The following is an 18,135-nucleotide window of genomic DNA, read 5'->3' as shown; positions in this document are numbered from 1 at the left end:
TATACTCACACTATTGCCTAAAGGCCTGCAGTCAGAGACTGTGTTTGATTATTACTATAGAAAAAAATACAGAAGAGTTTGGCCACAGGTGTAATGATGTAATTCATAACATTTTAACAAGACTGTACTATGACAAATCCTATGGCTTTTACTATTTCCTAAGCTTAGGTTAACTGGAATTCGTTTCTAGAGTTGCCATCAAATACACTGTAAGGAAGGGGCACTGGATTAACAACTCCTCAGATCTAGGAAAAGTTTGAGTATAGGTTGAATCCATTCTAATTACCTATTTATTTTATTTTTTTTCTTTAATTTTTATTGTTGGTTGTTCAAAACATTACATAGTTCTTGACAAATCATATTTCACATTTTGATTCAAGTGGGTTATGAACTCCCATTTTTACCCCGTATACAGATTGCAGCATCACATCGGTTACACATCCACTGTTTTACATATTACCTATTTATTTTAGACATTCCCAGAGCCAATTCTGGAGATTCTGATTGTGCATATCCGCAGAGGGGCCCAAAAATGGATGGATGAATGGATGGATGGATAGTTTTTTTTAATCTCCATGAGATGCTTAAATATAATCCAGTTGAAAAATACCAGAATGTTATCCTTCACACTCCCTACCAAGATTCTGGTCTCTTTAGCCCTAGTGTTGGTATAAAGTTTGTCAATTCTCTAATACTCACAATTACTAATGAAAGATGGTATATCTTTTGGTTATATTAGGTCAATGGGTTTGTCAGTTTTTCATTGCTGTGACCAAAAGAACTGACAAAAATAACTTAAAAGGTAAAAAGTAATAATAATTTAAAAGGTAAAAAACCCTGGCTCAGGGTTTCATAGGTTCAGTTCATGGTTACCATGCTCTATTGCTATGGGCAGAGGAAAAATGTTCAATTCATGACAGCCAGGAAGCAAAGAAAGCTTGAGAACAAGGAGCCAGGGATAGTATAATACCCAAGGGCACACCTCAAGTGACCTACTTCCTACAGCTACATCCTCTCTGCCTGCAGTTACCATCTATTAATTCATTCAAACTGTTTACAAATGAGCTTTTGGGGGATACCTCAGATCCAAACCACAACAGTCAGAAAAGGTTTACACATCTCTAATAATTTCCAGTCCTCTCCTTTTAGAAAGGAGAATCCTTGATTTTACCCCTAAATCCTATTTTTCCCCACTCCCCCAACCAGCCTTTCTCATAACTATAAATAGCACCCAATCCACCCAAATAGCATCAGCAAATCTAGGACTCATCCTTAATTGTCATCTCCACAAGAAACTCCCTCTGAACCTTTTTTTGTTTTTGGCTATAAATACAGAAAACTAACTCAGCTCATATAAACTGAAAAAATATACAAGTCAGTGGTAATCAGGTTAGTTTTATCAGATAGTTTTTTTCCAGTTCTAGCATGGCAACCCTCAGCATGGTAACTTCATCATTACTCTAGTAATGAGACAACTTTAACAGTTCCAGTTTTAAAATTCATACACAACAATCAGGAAGGAAACTTTCTCAGAAGCCCCAGGCAAATTTCCTCATCTTCACTGGTACAAAGTGAGATGCATTTCCTGGAACCATTGGATCTCTGGTACATAACTTACCTACTGGCTTGGACCTGGCTTCCTGGTTAAACCAACCGTACAGCAGTCCCCCTGTATCCAGTTTTCCTTTCAGTTACTGGTTTCAGTTACTCACAGTCAATTGTGGTCTTAAATATGATATGGAAAATTCCAGAAATAAACAAAATTCATAAGTTTTAAGTTGTACACCATTTTAAGTAATGTGATGAAATCTCCAACTTTCCCAGTCTAACTACCTGGGACTTGAATTATCCCTTTATCCAGTGTATCCACACTCTATATGCTGCCTGCACATTAATTCTTTAGTAGCAATCTTAGTTACCAGGTCAACCATGGCAGTACTGCAGTGCTTATGCTCAAGTAAACCTCATTTTACTTAATAATGGTCCCACAATGCAAGAGGAGTAATGCTAGTGATTGGGTTTTGTGAAAAAATAAATAAATAAATAAAGTATTTCCTTTAGGTGAAAAGGTGAACATTACTGACTTAATAAGAAAAAAAATCATATATTGAAGTTCCTAAGATCTATGGTAAAAATGAATCTTCTATTCATGAAATTGTCAGGAAAGACAAAGAAATTTGTGCTAGATTTCCTGTCACATCTCAAACTATAAAAGTTGTAGCCACAGTACATAAGAACTTAGTTAAGATGGAAAAGGCATTGAATTTTATATATATGCATAGAAAAAACCTTAGCATACATAGGGTTCAGGACTATCTTCAATTTTAGGCATCCACTAGGGGTCTTGGAACTGGGGATAAGAGCAACTTTCCTGTAGCATAAGGGATAAGTGACAGGAGCAGGAAACTCAATAAAAATTTAAGATTTTATTAGGATAAGAGAAATGAAGAATCTACACATTAAACAACCTAGAGTAAGTTTCCTTTATTTGTTTTCTCATACCACCACATTCTTTTCCTTCATAGCCCTTATCACAAGTGGAAATTGAATATTTGTGGATATACAGCTAACATTCACAGATGTTACTATATGGCACTGTTTACAGGAACGAATTTCCTTAATCCTCACTACAACCTCCTGAGGTAGGCACATTTCCCCATTCCTATATCACAGATGAGAATAATTAAGGCTACAGGGACTTGCCCAAAACCACAAGTGGTGGGGCTTAGAGTCAGACTAGGTCAAGCACTCAGCTACTACATTACTCAGCTTTTTACTTAGTTTTATCTCAATCATAAAAATATAAGATCCACAAAGCAGCAAACACATTTGTTTTACTTCCATTTCAGTGTTCAACAAAGTATCAGGCATATAGGAAACACTCTGAAAAAAAATGAAGAGGCTGTTGAGGGAATGAGAGAATGAATGAATGAGGTCTTGAACAAAGGAAAAACAAGAAAATCACAACCTACATCAATGGATTGTTCATGTTCATGTTACATACTGACTATGAGAGAGAGTGGCCCAGAGCTTCCACATCTTGAGTCCAGTCTGATTTCTATGGTTGGAGGTCTGTTATCTCTGTTTCACATGGTCACACCTGTACAGTCAATAACAAGTGATTTTTTTCTCCTTTGCGAGGCCACCAAACAGCAAATGAAAACTCAAGCTAGAGTCATTCACTCTGTTTAAGACAGATCTTTGTGAACATGATCAAAACACAGAATGATATGAACTAAGGATGGGAGTTTCCTGTACCCAATCTGCACGAAATAAGTCAATATTTTATTCACTGAAGATAAAAACCCACCAAAAAAAAAAAAAATGTGTGTGTGCATGTGCACGCACACACACACACACACACATTCAGGACAAAACTTTAAGCAGTATGACCAGTATCAGGTACAAGCATTTTTAAAACAATATTTTTTAATAAAGTAATCAGTTCCAAATCTTCACTTGAATTATACAGCTCTAAGTATCTGAAAAGCATTTATTGTAACTTTCTTTCATGGTGGCAGCATGGCTTTTAAAAATTGATTTCTGAAAAATGTAGGTAGCTTAGAAAAAATTACAGGGCACACTTATATCAGTTCCCACTATCAACATCCAGAATCGATTAATTCTACTCTTAGAAGAAAACTCAGAGCAAACAAGATTCCCAAATAAGCTATTAATTGGTACAATCACATGCACAAAAACTGGTTCCTAAGTAAACAAGGTAATGTTTTCATGATTCAAATCCAATACCAACAAATATCAACTCTCATATTCAGTATGTACATTGCAGTTTATCCTGCTACAGAAATGACTTGTGAGTTTAACCTCCACTCCAGGAGCAAAAGAAAACAACCTTAGTGAATAAGCCAATGTTATGAAACTGTCCATTTACATGTTTGCCCTCTACCTTAATAAGCAACTATATTTCCTGTTTTGCACAATGCACCAGCAGTGACACTTATGTCTTCAGACCAAGCTTACTTATAAGAAACAGGGTTTTAGAGATCATTTTAATCATTATAAAGGACAACAACAAAACAGAGATGCACATTTATGAGACATGCACAGCTTCATCAATGGTGTAAAGGGCAAAGCTGTACAGAACCCATTACCATAAGAGTTCCCAGGCCCTTTGCAAGTTTCCCATGCTGAGGACACATGGAGGTGGGTATTACTCAGAAATAAAAAGACTACCAAGGAGGAGAAAATGCCCTTTTAAAATGGGGTGGAGTTGTCTTTATACAAAGGAGGCCTGTATTTATAAAGGCATGTGACTTTGCCACTTTTTAGTTTCACTTGAATAAAACCATCTTAGTGTGTACGCTTTTTTTTTTTTTAGAGTAGAAGCCCAACCTAAAAGAATAACACCACCTTACTTGTAGCTTGGTTCATGGCCCAGAGGCCACTGAAAAGCATTACTGACCTATCAAATGCTCTTATTACAAGAGTTAGATAAAACAAATACAAGGGCAGAGATAATTCTGCCCCAAGGGCATGCTGGTTTAGCAAATAAAGAGGTCCCAAATACAAACTCTACCTTTTATCATTGGTCAACAGTTCACTGTGGACATGGGCCATACCTGTCCTCACTCAGATGCATCTCCCCCTCCCCCCTCCCTTTACAATTAAAAAGACCTGCCTTGCCTATTTGTTAGGATAGGACTTAAAAATCAGGGCCAAAGAAAAGGGTCGGTTTTAGATTTGGCAGTAAAATTTACAGTAGTCACTCTCAAGAACTATGTAACTATTGCCTTCCAAATGAGATCCTGTTTCCACTGAAAAGCCCAAACTGAAGTAAAATGAATTTGCAAAACCACCTTGGCTGAACATCTTCCAGTCTCCAAATGCTCCATTCACATAGGCCATGGAGACACCCATACTCATGCAACATTAGTAAACTTCCTGTGTTTTGATTAGGTAGAAAGGACAAAAAAAAAAAGCCCTTTTCATAGTGGTTTATACAAAACCACTATGAAATATTTTCAGAAAATACATAAATTACTTATTAAAAATGTCTGCTTTATATCCCATTTAATATTATAAGCAGTATGTCTCTAACAGCATTCCCTAGAAAAAAAATAATATTGAACAAACAGAGTACAACCAATACTTGTAAAAGATAATGATAAAGGCAGCATATATGGGAACATGTATGTACTGCTTGCCAGTAGACTTTAACTTCTGCCTGTGGACTTAAATTCCTTAAAGACAAGGTCCAATTCTTTCTTACCTTAATGTCAACTGGTTAGAATAAACCCCTGCCTTAGAACTAGGTCCTGGGAGTACAACCAGGAACAGACAAGAGCTCTCCCAGTATGACGCTTACATTCCATTCCAGAGGTGGTAACAGTACCCCAAAAAATTAGTTACGAAAAATTTTAAGGAAGAAATGGGATACCTACTTCAGATAGTTACTGGAAGCCACTCTGAGGAAGTGACAATTGAAACTTAAAATGAAAGCTGAAATGGTGGTGGGGCTAAGAAAAAATAGAAAATACACATGCAAAAGCTTTCAAGTGATCTAAGAGTAGAGCTTGTTAGGACAGGAGAGAAGACTTATATGGCTGAAAGATGCAGCATGCTGGAGAGTGTTAGTCAATGATGAGCCGGGATGAAAATAGGTGCTCCATCACCTGGGATCACACAATACATAATTTCATATTATCCTAAGTGCAAAAGGAGCCTGATTTGATTTGTGTTTTATAAGGACCACTCCTGCTGCTCTATGGAAGAAGGAATTGATGGGATGGTAGGAATACGGCAAGGACAACAGTTAAAAGGTGGTGTAACGGTGCTAGCAAGAGATAACAGTGTTTAGATCCAGGGATGGCAGCAGCCATGCTACTGTGGACATGTTAAAACAAGTGTTTGAGGCAGAAGCAGTATGACTTTCCTCAGGGACTGAAATTAAGAAGTGACATGTAGGACTCAACTATAATTCCTAGATGACCAGCATCAGCAACTACAGATGCAGGTGAACATTTAGAAAAAAGCTGGAGCTCAGAGGAGAGGGCTAAGCTATAGTGATAAATTTAGGAGTCATAAATAAAAATTTACAAAGTAGGCTTTAGAATACACATAGAGGGTGAACTATCACATCTGTTATGGTTTGGATGTGAGATGTCCCCTGAAAGCTCACATGTGAGACAAAGCAAAAAGGTTCAGAGGAGAAATCATTGGCTTATAATGAACTGATCCCTGCTGGGATTAACTGAGTGGTAACTAGAGGCAGGTGGGTGTGGCTGGAGGAAGTGGTTTCACTGGGGGCATATGGGCTTTGGTGTTCATATTTTGTATTTGGATAGTAAAATCTCTCTCTGCTTCCTGATCACCATGTGAGAGCTGCTTCCCTCTGCCGCACTCTTCCCCCATGATGTTCTGCCTCACTGCAGGATTACAGCCGGACTTCTATGGACTAAGCCCTCTGAAACTGTGATCCTTCAAATAAATTCTTCCTCCTCTACAATTGTTCTGATTAGGTCCTTTAGTCACAGAAGGAAAAAAACTTACTAAAACAACAGCTGTCACTTACTGGCTCAGGTCTTTAGAAAGGTTATTTGAGCCTTATTACTCTCATCTATAAAATGGGAATAAAATCCTTATTTTTTTCCACAAGACTAAGAGCAGGGCTTAGTAAACTTTTTCTGTAAAGGGCTAAAGATTTTAGACTTGGGGAATCTTTGTACAAATGCTCAACACTGCCATTATAGCTTGAAAACATAGACAGTATACAAGCAAATAAGCTGTGCTCAAACAAACTGTACTTAGAAATATTAAGGCCACAGTTTGCCAATCTGTGGTCTAGGGCAGTACTCACCAAAACAAGCAGCATCAATATCACTTGTTAGACATGCACATCCTGGACCCACTGAATCAAAGACTATGGGGGTGAGCACCCAGTAATCAGTGTTTTAATGAATCCTTCTAAGCTAATGTTATGAATTTCCAGTCCAGAAAATATACACACATAAAGAAATTGGTTATTATTTTATGCATCTATGATTGTTATAATTCACCCGGCTCCTAGAAGTTTAGGGTACGAAAGATAAAATCGAATGCTGAATAACTGTGGTGTATCAAGCAAAAGAGAGAAAACAATTTTTACTGAACTATAAATTGGGCTTAGGTGAGAATACTTGAGAAATCAAAGATTGTTTTTATATATTCTTTATTCCAAAGAACTACTTCACTTTCTCATATATTTAGATTTAATTTTGTCATGTTCAGACTCCACTTATTAAAATAGACAATACAATTTCAAATATATTTCTCCAACCCAGCTTCCAATAGGAAGCTTGCCAATTAACTTTCAGACCTCTGATGGCATAAAGCTATCTGTTGATAATTTATTGCTATAACTAATAATATACTTTATTACAAACAAATTTAACATCATTTCAACAGAGTGATTTGCCCATTAGAAAGGTTAGGATCTATGCTGTAGGTTAAAAAATAAAAGGCGGACCACAAACACCACCACCCTTTTCAGAATGTTTTAACACTGTGGTTAGAAACTATAGAGATATCTGCCTACTGGACCCGCTTCAAATTAGGAAAAAGAATTATTAATGAATACAGAGGAGTCATGCCCACCACCACTACTCTGTTCATGTCAGCAGGACTCTGCAAAATTCCATGGGAATGAAAATAAAATCTGTACACGGATGGAACAGTCTTGTAGGGAGATAACAGGAACGGGTAAGGACCAGACACCAGATACTCCATGACTAGAACAACATCCAATCAGGCAGGCAGTAGACAATATTTAAAGAGTTAAGCTGAAGGCACTGGGTAGTCTTCAAATGGAGCTGCAGCATCAGGAATGTTGAACACAGGGTAATGAGGTATCCCAACTGGTATCCTAAAGAACAAGCAACTGACAATCTAGGAACAAAAACTATCTGGAAAACCAAGCAGGAAAGCTATCAGTTTAATTTAGGTAAACTCAGAAACTCTCTCTGCCCAGCCAATGGGAATTCAATGAGTGAAACCAAGGCAAGGGGTGAATTGAAGAAGCTGGGAGCCAATTGGAAACAATTCACTTATTGATTTGTAAAAGGTCTAAACCATAATGTATTTGTCCAGATTAGACATTCCATTCTTGAAAATGTATATGAAGATCCAATTTGAAATATAAAAGATTATTAGATGCCCCGAACAGTGGTGAACGCCTGTAATCCCAGTGGCTCAGGAGACTGAGGCAGGAGGATTTAGAGTTCAAAGCCAGCCACAGCAACTTAGTGAGGCCCTAGGCAACTTAGTGAGAACCCATCTCTAAATAAAATATAAAAAAGGGGTAGGGATGTGGCTCAGTGGTTAAGTGCCCCTGGGTTCAATTCCCAGTACCAAAAATAAAAATAAATAAAATTACTAGATGTGCTCAATCAGAAAGTTTGACCTAGAGTCTGACATTGATAATTAGTAGTTTATTACAACTCGCAAGTCATATAAGATGGAGAGCAACAGGTTCCACGTTTTTAACATTGAGAATTTTAGAAATTCACGTGGTAATTCAAGAAGTGATGACTATTCAACTGGTTAAAATAAAAAGAATCAGAGCAGCAAATTTAGGTTTCTATTTTTAGCAAGGAAGATTCCATTACTTGGAGATCCTCTTTCAAACCCCAACATCTTGCAAGAAATGAAACTTGGAAGAGATCAGTAACTTCAAAAACAATAACTCCCATATCCTTTTACTGGGGCTACACAAACTGATTTCAAGATTTACTGAAACTAAACCAACAAAAAATTTTAACTCATATTTTGTCCCTCTGTCACACAATCACAGGTATCGAAACCATTTTAAACAACCTCTGAAAATGTAAACACAGAGTTTATGTGTTGTTTAGAATCTTTTTAAGGATAAATTAAAATGTTAACAATTATTTTGCTGATTTTTTATTTAAGTATTTTGCAAAAATATAGATATAAACTCTTTATGCTTATAGCTCTAGGTTTTAAACAACTCTTAACCTCAAAACCAATTTACAAAATAATAACATAAATGTGAAACCAGTACATTTATACATTTATAGCAGTGTTATAAAAGATGTTATTTTTCAAAACAAGAGAATTACAGCACAGAATGGATTCTATCATATTTTTTTTTATATTTATGTATGTATTCAATAATTTTGCTCTACTTGAACTCACAGACTCATACAGCAATTCACTAGGTCATTGGGCTTAACCTAACTCTACATTTTATAGCTTCACTGTTCTTTTCTCTTCAACCCCAAACAACTGAGATAGTAGACTCAGTGCCAATGTTCCCTGCTTTATTATGTGTTTGATATCAGTGTGAAATGCATGACTTTTGTACTTTATAACTTTTTATTTCATAGTATTCATATATTTTGCATATTATAATGTAGCTTAATAATATTGTTTGTAATTTGCGATAATTTACATATATATATCATTCTTTATAAATCAACCAAATATATTCAAATGCTGGGTTGTACCTGTTCCTAAATGGATATCATAATGATTTCCTATTCTAAAGTTTATCAAGGTTACATATAGACTCATGGTTTATTAACCTGCAATTCCCAAGGACACTAAATAAAAAGGACACCAGAATTCTGCATTACACACCTAACAACTCACACAGACTCTTTATTTCCCCTTAGAACAGAAGTACAGCCGGGCTTGGTGGCGAACACCCATAGTCTTAGATACTTGGGAGGCTGAAGTGGGAGGATTGCTTGAGCCCAAGCTTCAAACCAGTCTGAGCAACACAGCAAACCCTAATCTCTTAAATTTTTTTAATTTCTTTTTTTGAAACAGTATATACTGGCTTAACTATATCTGAGCACCAATTGACCACTATTTTACAAATTTAATAAGCTATTTGTACAGATTTTTTCCACATTTTTGCATTCATTATAGTTGTATGAAATGATGGGATTTGTTGTTACATATTGTGCAGATTTTTAATGAGTATGAAAAAGTGATAAAAGTTTCTAATACTGTCAACTAAAAACTAATTTTCAACAACTGCATTCTAGAGAATGCAATGTAAGAGAACAAGTAAGAGGACAAGCTCCAGAATCTGCCCTGATTGGAATTTGCTTCTATGATAACAAGTCTTTAGACCTGAGGAAAGTAACCTTTCTATACCTCAGTTTTCTCATTTGTAAAATGAAATATTGGTACATACTTTACACAGTTACTCGGAAGCTAAAATTCCATAATTAGGAAAAGCAGTGAGAGTAGTACTGTTACCTCGCAAGGGCTCACAAAAGATCACTTTTAAGTAAATGGATTCAAGAGCTAATCAGATAAACAACAGTATAAAGTAGACTTAAAGTAACATCCTTAGTTGACGCGCCTGAAACAGAATAGGGAGACCCTGTTTCCCAGCACCTCCTTCCACCAGGCTCTCATCCATGACGTAAGCTGTTTTCAAGAGACCTTTCTAGGTTCAAAAGATGTCCAGGATCAGGAGCTCCCACCAAAGCTTGCTACAGACTTTCCCACACCCCCAGTCCGCATGTGCAGAGTGCCTGACCCTGACCACTATAGGATCTACCCAGGGTAGTGGTAGTGGCAGATGGACTCTACGCAATTGGTAGATCATTGTTTCAAGTGCAAAACTTGGTGCTGGGAGCAAAAGATAATGGAACATGTGCAAGAATCCCAAGTCCAGTGCAACAGCCAAGTGCGCCTGCCCAAGTCAGTGACAGGGTTGTAAGAGCTCCCCCCCCTGCCCGGCTCCCTGTGGTGCCTGTCAGTGAGCCAGCTCAGGAACCCTACCCCAGGTGCTTTCTTCCTTGTTCTCAAGCATACGCCCCAATAAAACCTCCATGGGTTGGTACTGCTTATCTTTATTCTGGTAATTTCTATCTGGAATTGAACAAGAAAACCTTGGGTTGATTGGTAACAAATCCAATGAATTGTTAAGCTGGTATTAATATTTGATGCCAACTACATTTCAAGAAAATCTTTTTCTAGTCAAATAATTCTGAATATAACATTAAATAAAATCATAATTAATCTGTCCCTAATTTTATAATGGGGTACATGCAAATAACTGCTTGTTGGCTTGGTTCAGATATGCCAATGTAGCCCAAATGAAATGAAACTTTAAAAACAACCATCTAGATATTTTTAACAAAACAAAGACCTTGAAATTAAAAACAGGAGTAAATAGAATTGTTTGCAACAATTATTCAGTCTGACCATCATCTTACTCACGAAACTGTCAAATCTATTTATTTTTGCCAACTTTCTTGCTGATCATCAAGCATGCTGATATTTTCCTGACTTGGATCTTTTGTCTGACACAAATAACATACCAGATAATCTAGAAAATTCACCAAAATCATTAGTTTCTTACCAAATGATGAATTCACTCATTCCACACTGAGAAAAAGGTATTTGAATAGAATATGTCTTAGTACTGTTTATCAGGGTGCCAATAAAGCTTTCATTTTTACAAAGACTATCATTATTTGACACTAGGATATATCCCTCCCCAAAAAATGAATGGTTTATTCCATCTACAGAACTTAAAACATTTCACTGGAAAACAACTTTTTCATTCAATATATGCATGGTCTGATGGCAAATTGCTGAGAGCCATTGCCAAGTAAGAATGACGCATGGCAATTTCTTTGTCAGCCTACCCCATGTTGCTTAGAGGAAGGACTCTCCATTGTGGAAATGGGCTTGCCTTTGGACCCAGGGCATTTGCAGTGACTTTGCATGAAAGGTGACCTTGCTCAAGGACCAGGGCGGATCCGGGTTTAGGGTGGATCAGGGTTTAGGGCTGATCGGGGTTTAGGGCATTCCGGTTTAGGGCGGTTCCAGGTTTAAGGTGATTCCTGCTGGGAATAGGGCATATCCTGCTGCCTCAGGTGGCCCCGCCCACTCCTTGAGTTCCCGGTGAGTTCTCGCGGGATTCAGAGAGATTTTGGGATTCAGAGCCTGGTGGAGAGTGTGGATTTTGCCCCAGAACGTGCCTGTAGAGTGCCGGTGTGAGTTCGGGAATAAAGAATTGCTGTTTGAATCTACAAGGCTGTGAGTGGCTCGTGATTTTGTGCCCAGCCAGACTGCAGCAGCAAATAATATCTGTCTAGGGAAGATGCCGCTATACCAAAAGATTCAACATTTCTTTCAAATCTTCTGTAGTAAGATATTTATTCCTACCTACATTTACCTTAAATTTTCTAGTCTCAGAATGACTGTAAAAATTACCAAGAAAACAGAAATGGTCATATGACCAACCAAAGGAACACAATAATTTAGGGCAATAGTTCTGGCCTGGTCCCCAGGTCAGTAATCTGAGCATCACCAGAAACATATTCAGAAATTGAAGGTTACACTGTTTTAACAACCCCTCCAGCTGATCTACATACCCATTCAAGACTGAGAACTTCTGGTTTATGGTAATCAAGCTGATACTGAACAGCCTTAATCTTCAGAATGTGGCTCCCATCATAAGGTGCCTGCTCCCTTGCAGCTGAGAGGCCCTCCACACAAGTTTTTAACCTCTGCCCCCATTCCAGACTGCAATCAAGATTCTACCAAGGAGTCAAGGCAGATTAAGACCTCAGACCGGGGAGAGAAAAAAAGAACAAAAAATGATAATAGTAAACAACAAAAAAAACAGATCTACCAGTTGGAAGGCAGAAAGAGGGAAAGAGGTAAAAACTCTGTGATTCTATTTCTCTAGTTTTCTGATTAGTATATTCCCAAATTCACTGAAACCATTAACTATAAAGAATTAAGAGTTGGCCTCTTTGAAACATATTGACAAAATGATGTTGAAATCTGGTTACACAAATAAGGCCTAGACAATAAATATTTTAAGAGGAACAATAAAACTGCAGATTCAGAGAACTAAGAGCTGGAAGGAACTGAAATTACATTCATTATTTTAATTGTAGACATATAATTTGTAAAATCTCTTTAAAGTCATCCTTGCAAACTTCAAAAAATATATTCATAAACACAACCAATTAAAACTATAATTACCATGTTTTTGTCTTAAATATCCATTCATTCCATAATTATGAAATAAAATCACACTGTCAAAGTCTCATGCAAATGTTAATACCTTTAATCTCTAATCCTCATAAACAATAACTGCTTTTTTTGTAAAATATTCGTAACATAAACAACTCTTTTTTAACAGAGAAACTGAGGTAATGTTATACAGTCTCTTTCAGAAAGTAGACAGAGATAAGTAGTTGCAAAACATTAGAGAACTATGCTAGATCTTAAGGAAAGAATCAGGTATTCTTGCTTCCCCAATGGGTTCTAAGTCTACACAACACAAATTATGCCAGTGATTTTAAAGAATATACATATTTAGTTCCTTTCCTAGTTCAAATATCCATGTTAAGTTGAAAAGTGCTAAGCCTGACATTTCTCCTCCATAAGACTACACAGGCTTAAGTAAGTGGGACCCATTCCTTTTGTCAGGTACTTGGCCCCCACCTCCGCCTCTCTTTGCACCTGAAAGCAGAGACTGTGCATTAGGCCCTTCTGGTTGAGTGCAGCTCTGGACTCACATCTCTAAGTTGACTCTGCCCAACAGAGAGATATGGAGCCAGAGGGTACATCACCATGGCAACTCCCCAGACCCAAGCTACAGACACAGCACTCCGAGGTCAGAAAAGAGATTTCAGTAGATATTCTGCACATTATCACTTTTTTAAAACTTTTTTTAGTTGTAGATGGACACAATACCTTTATTTTATTTATTTATATGTGGTGCTGAGGATCAAACCCAGGGCCTCACACATACTAAGCAAATGCTCTACCAATGAGCCACAACCCCAGCCCAACATTATCATTTTCTATTAGAAACCACAATCCTCCAACTCAGTGGCTCAGCATGAACATAAACTTTGCAATTTTCCTATGGTGAATATAGGTCCCAGTTTGCCCTGAACAGTCAAGATTTATAATTTGTTCTGCTTGTATAATTATTAGTGGTGCCCCCTTTCACAATAAAAAATTGCCCCAAATAAAAAAATTTTATGGTCATCCTACAGATGAGTCCACTGTAGAAAAGGGACAGGCATGAGAGACAGTGGCAGGCTCATTGCTCTAGGCTACTCTTCATACTTTGTTCAGTGAATGCAGAAAACAGCGGACTCCCTTAACAATGATCCCAAGGCCAATAAATAATTCTGCCCTTTAAATGTAGAATTCAGGACAAAGCAAACAGCCGGTCTTCTTCCTTCTGATTACAAGGGTACCCAGAACCATCCAGAAACTACTCCATATGCAGCACACTCCTGGATGATAAAAATATGTTGAATTCATCCCTTTAAAACATCTCCCTGCAGAATCACCACTTCTGGGAGTATTAAGACAAATTCTTGAAAAACAATGATCCCAACTCTCCCTCCTATGAGAACTATATGAAGTGAACTCAGATGCCCAAAAGGAAATGTAGGAAACAAGACAGTGTTGATGACTGCACTCAACAAATATACCAGAAGTCCAAAGTGGCAGCCCACCAATCTTTGAAGCCAACCCTCAAATGTATATTGTTTGGCCCAGAGAGGATTTTTAAAAGTTTAAAACATTTGCCATTACTTTAAAATGTGAAGTCAAACAGAAAATTTCAGATTTCCACTTTATCTTTGGAAACTGGAAGTCCGGGCAACACTGAGCTTTGCATTCATATCTGTAACTTCCAGTCGGAGTTGGGTAGCACTCTGAGAAAGGATGCCCACAACCTAGTCGTTCACAGTCCACCTCAGCCCTCTTCTCTAGTTTTTGAGTTTTTAACACTGATTAATGGCTGGAGATAATCCCTAAGGAGATGATGTCTGACCCTTCAAATTAATGATCCTCTGCCAGGGATTCTCTTATTTCAGAGCAAATAAGAGTCCATATCTTTAGATCAAGGACTCATCTGGGAAATGACAATGAACACGAAAGTTGGGGCTTGTTTTAGTTTTTTTCTTTTATCAGAAAGCCATATGGCTTTCAACTGCTGCCACTAGATTAAAAGAGTATAGGCCTAAACACAGTATTTATAAAGTAATAATACATTCTTCTTCTAACACTTAAATATATAATAAAGAAGAATAAAAGGATGTTTTTAACTGCCAACCACTGAGTCCACCAGGGGCTCAACAGTCACTGTTGAGAATCCAAGGTACCATGACAACAATGAAATTAGCAATAATGTGTCATGTACCAGAATTGGGAAAAAAGCAAACAACAGCAACAACAAAAGCCTTAACACAAACTACCAAGAGTCATGAAACATTTCTTTAAGTCCTGGAAAAATGCAATTTATTCCTCCTTACTGCCATAACCAAACATGTTAAATAAATAAAGATGGTGATAACTTTCAGAAACTTTCCAATTTTATCATACATAAGAGCTAAAAATAAATTTTGAACAAATGAACATAAACTAAAATTCACTAATCATGGTTAGGATTTTGAGAGAATCTATACCAAGGCAATCTGCCATATATGTAACAGTGATCACAAATTAAAATTGCTGTCTTCACACTAAGAATTCTGATTATTAATATGTTTAAGTATTTTGCAAAGTAATGAAAACAAATACAATAAACTTTTATTTTCTTCAATTCAGCTACTGGCCTTTTGTGAAAGATTTGGTCAAACAAAATGTCTTTCAGTTACAGACCTAGAATTATGAAATAAGACAAAAATTAAAACCTTATTTATAGGATGTTTTTCTCATCTTTCTATTATTAATTTCCCAGCTAGCAAAAGAACACCACATGGTCCAACCTGAGACTTTATTTATTTATATTTAGACACCTCTATTTTTCCAAAGAACTTAAAGTACTTTATCAACATTAAATAATCATTTTTAAAACAGCACTTTGGGCTTTTCATATTGTTTTTAAAAAATAAACTCTTTACACGTTTTTTAAAGCCTGCTTTCAAAGGCATAATCACTGTGGTAAAGTTTTCCTGTCGCTGTTAGATAAGGACTGTACCTGTTTTGAAGGAAGTCAAAGTTAAGTTTAGTAATAGAACACTTAGATTTTGTAAACTATTGGGTGAAAATGGAAAAGAAAACCATTTTTGTAAATGGCATTTGAAACCTCTTCTATTACACGGGTTTTTAAGTCACCCAAGTATGTATTAATTTTGTTTCCAAAGAGTGTGTCAACACGCGAATAAGGTCTTCTTCCCACACAACATCCAAATGCAGATTCGTATTTTGCTACCAATTTGACAAGGTCTAGTAACTTTTCCCTAAACCCGGCTTGGAAATCGCCTCCGGGACAGGATACCTGCAGGTGCTGCTGTGATCAGGATTCGACCGGTCAAACGGGTTAAGGTGCAGAGCTCCATGAGACTGAGAACAAGGGCCTCTAGGAAGCCAACCCTCTCCTCCGTTCCCAATAACACACTCACACGTGCACACACAAAAACACCAGGGGAGGACAGGCAAGCTCTTTGCAGTCACACCCCTGACACCGCAGAACTCCCAAGACGCGCTTCTCCCCGCGTCTTCCCCTAAAGCCCCAGCTCTTCCTCTGTCCCGGGACTGCTCTCCGCCGCCTCCCTCTCCCTGAGTCTGTGAGCCGTCTGCTCCGGCCGCACGCCCAGCCACCAAACGCCTTCTCGCCCACTCTCAGGTCCCAGGAGACTAGCAAGCGGAGCACTCGAGCGCGCCACGTGGAGCGCGCGCGCCAGCAGCCCAACCACTGCCGGTCCTTAAAGTGGGGTCCCTGCCCTTGAGTCTTGCTCTAGCACCCTCAACAGCCAGGCCCACCCCCGCGCCCGGGACTTGCCTGGTTAGGGTCTGTGGCGCGGAAAACGTGACAGGCCATCTGTGACTCAGGGTCATCGGGTTGCGCCTTGATCAGGTAGGCAAAGTAGGTGAGGTCGTGGCTGTTGTGGATGAAACGCGAGATATGCTGCGCCTTGTGCTCGAAGATGAACACTGCAGGGTTGGGCTGCGTGGCCGCGGGGCCAGCACTCCCCGCGGCCCCGGCGCCGGGCGCGGGGATGCAACGCAGAAAGGGCGCGCTGAGCACCAGGAGTACCTCGCGGGCCGCCGGCGCCCCACAGCCTCCCGCTTCGGGCTTCTGGCTGCGCCGGCGGATCTCAGCCATGAGCCAGGGCAGCATGGGCAGCGTGGTTCTGTGGTCCAGGCACGACCCTCCCACGTACCACAGCCGAAACCGTTTGTCGCCGGGCTTCCCGGAACCGGGCTGCGCTGGTGAGCCCGGCTCTGGCTCCAAGGGGTGCGGGAACGGCTCATCCTGAATGCAGCTGGGCGGCTCCATAACTCGCGCCTCACGAGGGCAGCGGGGTGGCAGACCAGGCGCACCGCGCTCCCAGCTCTGGCTTTGAAGGCTGGGCCGAAACTGTGCCAACTACCACAACGCCCGCCCCCCGCCCGTTTCGGCGCGACGAGACCCCGAACTCGGTGTTTCAGCGGCCCTGCCCCATGGGGCACTTCTCCGGGAGCGGCTCGGAGGCTCTAGCTGCTGGCACCCAGACGAGCGCCCAGCAATGGACGGGCAGGAGGGTGCGGGTTAAATAGACATCCTCCTTTCTCCAGCTCGCGCCTCCGGACCGACTTCCCCCTTCCTCGGCCGTGGGTCTGCAGGGTAAAAGCACCTCGCCAAGGGCCCCAGCCGCCGCCCGCTCCAGCGCTGCAGCCCGCTGCGGCCGCCGCGCTGGCCTCGGGCAGGCACAGGGAGGCTGGGCGGGGAATGGGACTGTGGGCGGGAGGGGGGTGACTTGGGGCGGAGCTGACTCCTACCAGGGTGACCGGCTGTCACCTGGAAGGTCGGGGCCGCCGGGCTGCGGCGCGCTCTGTGCTGGGGAAAAGCCTGCGAGAACTATTCGGATGGAAAATAACAAAAACAAAACGTAGCCTCGCGGGGGCCGCTCCTCCTCCCGCACCGCTGCAGCCCGGCTCGCTGCTCCTCCTCCTCCTCCTGCTGCTGCTGTTCCCGTCCCTCCCTCGCTCCTTCCTTCCTTCCAAGCTGCTTCTTTAATCTGGCAGCTACCCCCTCCTCCCGTCCCGCGGGCAGAGAGCTTCGCCTGCGGAGGCTTATCTATGAATCCGCCTCTCCGCCTCTTCCTCCCGCCCCCGCCCCGCCAATTCGCCCCAGGGAGCAGGAGCCCCAGAGCCTGGCGCGGGCCGAGTCGGCCAATCTCGGTC

At 40.0% G+C, this 18,135-nt stretch overlaps 1 protein-coding gene across 2 annotated transcripts in view; it reads right to left on the bottom strand.

Moving 5' to 3' along the window:
• The window catches only part of Tbc1d4 (TBC1 domain family member 4), a 190,991-nt gene extending 173,361 nt beyond the window's left edge, over positions 1-17,630 (bottom strand). The window contains exon 1 of one of the 2 annotated variants that reach the window (XM_046449458.2): positions 16,751-17,630. In XM_046449458.2, coding sequence (XP_046305414.1) covers positions 16,751-17,248 — 498 coding nt within the window. In that variant the 5' untranslated portion in view covers positions 17,249-17,630. The remainder of the gene's footprint in view (positions 1-16,750) is intronic. The other variant, XM_046449459.2, reaches the window with a different exon arrangement.
• Positions 17,631-18,135: the final 505 nt, after the last annotated feature.

This window comes from Marmota monax, unplaced genomic scaffold (genome assembly GCF_021218885.2).
Source record: "Marmota monax isolate L192 unplaced genomic scaffold, Marmota_monax_Labrador192_F-V1.1 WCK01_AAM20220418_F8-fsc00137, whole genome shotgun sequence".
In the NCBI taxonomy this organism is placed as follows: Eukaryota; Metazoa; Chordata; class Mammalia; order Rodentia; family Sciuridae; genus Marmota; species Marmota monax.
The sequence above is the reverse complement of the archived record's forward strand: the minus strand, read 5'-3'. Positions and strand labels throughout refer to the sequence as shown.